Source organism: Protopterus annectens, chromosome 12.part0 (assembly GCF_019279795.1).
Source record: "Protopterus annectens isolate FY-2018-M chromosome 12.part0, PAN1.0, whole genome shotgun sequence".
NCBI lineage: Eukaryota > Metazoa > Chordata > Ceratodontiformes > Protopteridae > Protopterus > Protopterus annectens.
Genome location: NC_056746.1, coordinates 106,749,228 through 106,757,615, shown reverse-complemented (window position 1 = coordinate 106,757,615; position 8,388 = coordinate 106,749,228). Strand labels below are relative to the sequence as shown.

At 38.6% G+C, this 8,388-nt stretch overlaps 1 protein-coding gene across 1 annotated transcript; it reads left to right on the top strand.

The window, feature by feature from the left end:
• Positions 1-3,232: 3,232 nt before the first annotated feature.
• On the top strand, positions 3,233-7,838 carry LOC122816383 (gastrin/cholecystokinin type B receptor-like). The gene has a single exon (XM_044089132.1). It carries the CDS (start codon positions 3,700-3,702, stop codon positions 5,119-5,121), a length of 1,422 nt encoding a protein of 473 aa, XP_043945067.1. The 5' UTR covers positions 3,233-3,699; the 3' UTR covers positions 5,122-7,838.
• Positions 7,839-8,388: the final 550 nt, after the last annotated feature.

Below are 8,388 nucleotides of genomic sequence, written 5' to 3'. Positions count from 1 at the left end.
ATCCTGGACAGAGTGGGGCAGATAGAGTAGAGTCACCTGCTGCAAAGGAGAACAGGGGCGATTTTCAAACATCATTCAGGATACATTTGTAGTAGAACCTTTAAACAACACTTCGGGTATTTCTGTTTGTTTAGTGTGTATAAAAAGGGGGTTCATCAGGGGAACATACATGCTTTGTTTCAGTTTTATTAAAGGTAATATTTAGGACCTGCTTGAATGCTGTATTTGCTATTTACATTTCACAGCTTTAATTGTAAGGGTAGATAATTTCTGCGGATCATGTAAATAGTACCAATACTTTCTAAAGTGCCACGCATCAATTAAAAAATATATATTTATGAAATAGATTCAGACAAATGGGCAACCTGATTGGTTAACAGGGTTGTGGAAACTATGCTGTATACAGACCTAAAATAATTCCTCCATAAAATGACTACAGGAAAAAATTGTTAAGCCTTTGGTTGCGGTACACTGAGCCGATATTACCACGCACAGGCTTGTAACGCATTCCAGTGGTAGGCTTGTGCCCACACCTTGCAAATGTCGCTGATTTGGGGAACATCCCTGTGCAATGGAAAATGTTTCATTTTTGTAAATCATGGAAGAATACAGAGTGCTAATAGTGCCAGGCATTGAAGTTTCATAGTTCTCATCGCCCAGAACATGTATATTGATGCAACACGAATTAAAAAAACGTTAAAACATTTTCCCTGATTTTGACCTGCCGTCGCCCCATTATTGTTGGCTTTGTCTCTGATTCTTTAGCAAAGGTGCTACTAGTTAAAACAGTGCCTCACTAACTAGTTCATTAGCATTACAGTTGTGCAACTGCAACAGTGAGCGTAGTGACTTCAGCACCACGGACAGCAATTCGGTGACGCGCTTCTCTAGAGCAGCTTTTTCATTGGAAAACTCGTGCTCGTAAAGGAAGTTTTCTGCTAAATGTATTAAATGCTAAAGATAAGAACTAAAAACACATGCTTGTAAAGGAGGGTTTTTATACCAAATGTGTAAAATGCCAAGGATAAAATGTGAAAAATCATGTTAGTACAGAAAGGGTCTTATGCTAAATGTATAAAAAGTGAAAATTCATGCTTGTAAAGGAATGGTCTTATACTTAATATGTGAACATAGCTCTCAACTTTCCATCTCTAAAATGAGGAACACTAGCCCTCATAATGTGGAACAAATGGCCAAAATGTGGAACACATGCTAACGGCTTACTAACAACTTCAACTAGGAAGGTCACATGATGTTCAAAATATGCTGGTTTTACTTACAAAAAAAAAAATCTTTAAATGAATTAATATGATTAACTTATAGTTACTATGGATATCAATTGAAAAAATTCCTAACACTGAACGTGTAACAAACCCTTTCAATGTGGAACTTTGAAGAACATGAACTTTTTAAGACTCCAAATGAGGTGTGTTCCTCATAATGAGGTACACTTGAGATGCATGTGTGTGAAATGCTAAAGACAAGAAGTGAAAATTCATGCTAGTAATGGAAGAGGGTTATACTAAATGTATTAAATGCTAAAGATAAGAAGTGAAAACTCGTGCTACTAAAGAAAGGGTTTTATACTAAATATGCAAGTGAAAATTCATGCTAGTAAAGGAAAAGTTTATATTAAATTTGTAAAATGTTAAAGATAAAAGTGAAAACTCTTACTAGTAAAGGAATGGTTTTATACTAATGTATAAAATGTCAAAGATGAAAAGTAAGATGTAAAATGTTAAGGATAACAAGAAACACGTAACAATTGCCTTTAGTTATGTTTGAAAAGCTAGATCAGCTCACATTCATAACCTTAACTGTCCCTGACTTTGCAGAGCGATCCTGATTTTTGCTTCACATTTTGCACTGTTTCTCATACATTTTTTGTGTTTTGGGGGGGAATTGCCAAAGATTAAACCCAGTCAGTAATGCCAGGTGTTGCAGGTGTTACAATGCCATACTTCTTGTCAGAAAGCACGTGCTGACGCAAACTATGGTGTTTTATTAACGTTTTTTTGCAAGTAAACTAGATAAATAGTTAAAAAGCATGTCCCTGGTTTTAGGCCTTTACCTTCCAATTCTTTTGGGGTTGGTCCGAAATTCCTGAACAAAGAAACTGAAAGGTAAGGTCCCATTTCACTTTAAAGATCCAATACCTATCAGTTGTATGCTGTACTATTTAATTATTGCAGCTACATTACCATCGATCTCACATTCCCTGGTTTTGCACTGTAACGATTCTGTATTATTAGTTTGTATTCTCACCACACACACACATAGACACACACACACTAACGTGCACATATAGAAACTAAGCACACTTGTGTGAATAAATGTATCATAACAGCGGATCTGCAACTGATTTATGCTGCAGTAGCCTTACCTACATGGGTTATATCCTGCATTGGATATAAAGGCGTCTGCGGCAGTGGGAATGAGGACCATTAAAACTTTCTATATCAATAGCGCTGGCGCGGAACTACATTGTAACATATAGGATTGTCCAGTGACAGGCGACCTCAAAATGCACAACTGCTCTGGGGAGAACCTTTTACTGAGTCGCTAGTTCTTAGGCGGTACAGACTCGGACTACAAAACCTGCTTCCTCTTGAAGCAGAACAGTAACAGACTGCAGCAGACCCCCCCCCCCCCTTAACAATGAAACCACATATAGACGCCTTAATGTACTTTGTTTTCTTAACTGCCTCCCTGGTTATGATTTACTGAGTCTTCAAAAGTGATGTGACAGTGACACCTCATGCTAAACATTCACAACCCCCTATGTTGTCTCTGCAAAGCTTCAAAGTAACAAATAACCGAATCACAAATGCTAATATTTTAAGCGCTCTTTTACATTCTATAATATTTTTGCGCTACTGCTGCTAATTACTGCTTATTTAAATATTGTTCCATTCTTTTGTCAATTATCACCCGCTAATTATTGCACCCGGGTAGTGGCTAAAAAGGGTCAGTAGATCACATCACGTACTTGGCTAAGGAATTGTAAATAAATAAATAAATAAATAATCGGTTCACTCGTATTTAAGGAAGAACATTGCAGTGATATCGGTAAAACTGTATATCTCATCGACCAGGTAGATGGACAATGACGGGTTAACCGTGCTGACATTTTGCTTAAATTGTGACATTAAATGGGGGCTGTTCCCTTTAATACCGACACAGCCGGAGCTAATCAAGCCACGCACTGCGTCCATACTATCCATTGCCACATTCTGGAGCAGGTAGCCCTATCCAAGATGAAAGTCCACGCCACTCTGGTCTGGCTAGCGGTGACTGACGGCTGGAAAAATAAATGAAACTGCACTGCGAGGGGCTCACTTCCCATAGATTACAAGGGGACACCACTGGTCATTCATCACAATGCACACATTTAGGAGACTTGTCAGAAAGCTTTCTCAGGCTCTGTGGAAGGCTGCACAACTGATGTCAAGTCAACACACGCACATATTTCAAATTGTGCATGAAACTAGCACAACTAACTCGTGTGATCATTTGTCTGCTTCGTGAGGGAACAACAGAAGTGGAGTCCGCTGGTAAAGCACTTCTTAACATCACAACGATAGTCATGAGGGTCTCCACTCGCAGCCTCTGTGAAGACTAAAGCACACTAGCTGTTCCAGATTGGTATTCCCACAGGTACTCTATCTCACTTTGCATTTGCTTCCCTCTTAAGATTTTATGTGTTGCACACTTACTTACACAACTGTGACATGTAAGGCAATGAGTTCTACAGGTGTCTCCGCGAAAAACACGAATTTCTCGCATTTTCATTTTACTAGCCTGGCTCTGCTGGGTCTCCTAAACATGGACAACCTGTCAGCGCAAGGGGCAGACAACGAAACTCTGGACTTCAACGTACACGAACTGGAGAAGATTTTGTTTCTTTTTGTAAAGGAACCGACAACAATTGCACTGACAGTCATGTATGTTCTTTCTTTTGTTGTGGGCTTCGTCGGTAATGCAATGGCTATTAAAGTACTCACCAGGAAGAGAAGTAATAGGATGTCCAGTATGAGTGCCACGGGGAGTTTATTGATCAATTTGGCCATTTGCGACCTAATGGTAGTGTGTGTCTGTATGCCCATAACGGTGGGTAACCTGATCTATAAAGCCTGGGTCTATGGAGACTTTCTGTGCAGAGCAGTGCCTTTTACCCAGGCTGTCTCCGTGTCCGCCAGCGTCCTCAGCCTGACAGTCATTAGCGTAAACCGGTATTACAATGTCCACAACCCGCTGAACGCTAGGTCCTTTTTCACGCAAAGAAAGATCTTCTGGACTATTGTAATAGTCTGGATTATTTCATCGGGTATATGCATGCCACTTATATTCATGAACAAACGGGACGAGATTGGGTCTATAGAGGGACTTCCGTTCGTTTTTCCCATCTGCAGGGAAGTGTGGCCCCAGGTGAGACTTAAACAAGCATACAATTTTCTTCTGTTTTGCACACTTTATTGCCTTCCTGTCCTGTTCAACTTGATCATCTGCTTTCTGACCGGACGTAAGTTATGGAGCTCGCCCAGCCATTTCAAGGGGTGCGATTCAAGTAACCAGACCTTACCTGCTTCTAGGTTGAAAATCAGGAAAAAAATTGTGAAAATGGTGCTTGCCCTAGTTCTCTTGTTTGCATTCTCTTGGCTGCCTTTCTATATGGTGGACATTTGGCTGGATTTCAACAGTCCTACATCTTCTACAGACGTTACTCCATCTCCTTGGATTCTGCAGTTGCGGCCTTTCGTCCAGTGGCTGGGACTTACCAACTCCAGTCTTAATCCACTTTGCTATTGCTTTGTTGGAGATCTTTATAGGTCAGCCAAGCAAATAAAGAGTAGATATCACAGACGGCTAGTTTCCATACTAAACTTTTCATTTTCTGAGGGATCCCCGTCTTCTTCCATGCCAAGCCTCCTTTCCTACAAAAATGCAGCCCCTTCTCAAGGTGAAGACTCCAGGCCTTCTCAGACAGAAGACAGGTTTAAGGACTGCTACTCCATGGTGAGCATGTGTGAGACCTCTCTGGCGTCATGCCACCCTGTGGCTCTAAACATTAATTCTGATGATGAAGGATGCAAAGAGCACATGCACTTAGAAAACTTGTAAACTGTTTACAAAATCATGCCATAATTACATAAACTTTCCCCCAATATGAGCTGCCCACATCTCAAAGAAAGGTTTGTGATAGGTAAGACAGTCTGTAAATAATATCTTCTTGGAGTCTTAGACATGCAATTCTGTGTATTCTTATTGCTAACCACAGGACTCCAGTTTATAAAAAAGTTATAACTGGAAAATGTTTCCAGTGGTAGGAGATTGTTGATCAAACACTTTAAAAATAATCATTTAGGGAGTATCACTTATGGTCTGGTACAATGTGACCATTGTGGTGATGGCTTGTCTCAATAGCTTTTACTGCTAGTGTCTAAAACAGAATAAACAAGAAGCACATAAGATATTCATGTTGTAGGCTATCCAAAACAGGCTGTTATCTGCAAAAAAAAAAATAGAATCTTTGACAGCAGGGTGGAAATGTTCTCACCTGATGCACATAAAACTTTTAGGATGGATGAAGTAGCAACATCTCCACTGCTCCCCGGTCTTCTGTCATATGTAGTGTTTATTACTGTTCTTTAAGTTAATTGTTAAGGTAATATTAAGACAGTTTCTGTATAATCAAAAACATTTAAACAAATCTTAAGGGGAACTATATGTATTCCCTTTAAATTGTGATTAGAAGTAGTGTCACACTCTACAGCTGGCACTGATAACCGAGATTAAATGGAAATGTTCCCTATTTAATGTTGATACGGTTTGTATGAAACCCTGTGGTGAAGACTTTCTGCAGGTAAATATGCTTACATTTCTTGTTTATTAGAAGCATTTGGTCATGAAATTGCAGCCTTAGAGCAATATGTTGAATTGCTCTTTTAACATTATTCATGAATACTTGTGTTACATGTGCTACTGTTATCATTACACATCTGGAGATGTTATTATGAGGAATATCTGAATCAACTGAGAATTCATGATCAGGAATATTTGCATTATTCTGATTTACGACATGTTATCAAAAGTTGGATCTATAGCTGATTTAAATTTAAGGGTAGATTACACCCATGCAAACTGATCTGGGGTAAGGGAATTGAGAGCTTTACTGGTATTTGTTACAGGAGGGCATGGAATGGACTCATATTAGACCAATTTGGAAATAGATCACATTGTCTTCAGGTTCTCAACAGTGTTGAAACTAACAAAATTAGTTAGCTTGTGATAGTGTGAAGGCAGTCTGAAGTTTTCTGAGGTTTACTACAGGTCAAGACAAAAGAAAAAAAAATGCTACTTGAAACTTGATGGTGGAACCTGAGAAAGATATCCAGCCTTTTCTTTGAGTGATTGTATTTAAAGAAATAAAGGATGCATCCATAAAAGGCTCTGCAGCTCCTGTGTAGTGACTCGCTGTTACTGATCTGGGGAATGACTGACCTCCAGGAGAAAAAGAGCTAAAAGTAACAAAGGAATAAATATAGAAATAAACGTGCTGTAGAAACAAATGTATTCATATAGTATATCTTTTTTTTCACTCAAAACTCAGAATAGTTTTGAAAGCATAACAATTTCAACAAAGAGTCTGATTTTTTTTCAGGGACTTAACCATCTAATGTCATTGTTTCCTAGAGTATTTGTCAACAGCATTGTGAAGTTATGTGCACAGGTTATTAGAATGTTTTCTTTAATTTGTGTAAATGAACACAGTAACATTCTCCTGTTGTGAACTATATCACACCATGAGCTGTATGTTACGACAGCATACAGGCCTTCGGGATAGCGGTGTAAAAGATTAATAACATGCATTTCCTCATGTGCTAACCAGATAAGACTGGGTCCTGTCTTTATTTCTAGGGTAACTTGGATGCATATGGAAAGCTGCAAGATTCAAACCCATGTTTTGTAAGTATACCAAATTCATTTGCAGCTCAGTGCTGCCATGTTTTGTATACTGCCATGCTATAAAATATGTACATATGAAAAGCATATATAGATATACTGACCCTGAGTGTGCGCTTCTTTTGAGATGCAAAATATGTCATTAGAAGCATGCTTTGCATCACCTTTAAATAGCTTATAACATTTAACTGAATATGCAATGTAGTTACTCAGAATAGCCAACGGCTGTTAGATTTACATTTCTATCTGATTATTCATTTGCACCTTAAAATATGGCTGTACTAATATTTCTAGGATTTAACAGTGGGTCAAAAGAGCCTTTAATTAAAAAAATGCCATTAATTATATAGCTCTCGTTCACAACAGGGCATCAAGTGGAACTGATTGATAAAGCCAGTTGAGTAAACTTTATGCTGTATGCTCATTGATTGTCTTTCCCTATAAAATAGTTAAAATATCAGAAAAGTATTTGTGAGCATTTAACAAATTAGTTTGCTGCCCTGAGCAGCTACTTGTGTATTTAATAATGATGCATATGTACATTGTTACTTTGTATCTAATTCATGAGCTGTTTAAGGAAATACATGGTAAATATTTTAGTAGGTGTTTTCTGAATGAAGCATACAGAATTTCTGTTAGTTTAAAATACATGCATAGTTCAGTTCCTGCCAAGAACTGAAGCCTGTATTCCGTTTCTAATAGCCCAACAGACAGAGCAATTCATTACTTCTACTTTAATCCAGTTTGTTTTCGAGGTGCTGAGGCAACAAGTTACGAAAGTGATGCTTTTTTGGGAACATGGAACATGAATAGTTGCTAAAGTTAAGCTATATTTGAATATGTGCCCCCCCCCACATGCACGCACACACACACACACACACACACACACACACACACACACACACACACACACACACACACACACACACACACACAAGCACATGTATATATACACACACACACACACACACACACACACACACACACACACACACACACACACACACACACACACCTCTCTCTCTGTTTCTCCACTTCAGTTACTCTCCCTATCAACATATATTTGACAATTATATCTGTGTTACATGACTTTGTGTGAACAATACGATTACCCATGACAAAATGTGCATTGAATTTGTTGGGACTTAGATGACCTATATATCTGTACTATAAAGCTTAATATGGTGCTGCCACATAGACATGGAACCTGATAGGAGAACAAGGCCACTTGGCAACCAATCTGTTGATTTATTTTCTTGACAGATAAGCTGCAGAGCCAATGCAGCAGTCAGCAGTGTTTTTCCCCCCAAAGTCCCACCCATTATAATTGCCTTATGTCTACTTCATGCAAACTTCAATTTTGTTACTGTTTTTGTTCCCACTACATCACCAGGAAGGTTGTTTTGGTCATCTACTACCTTTTCT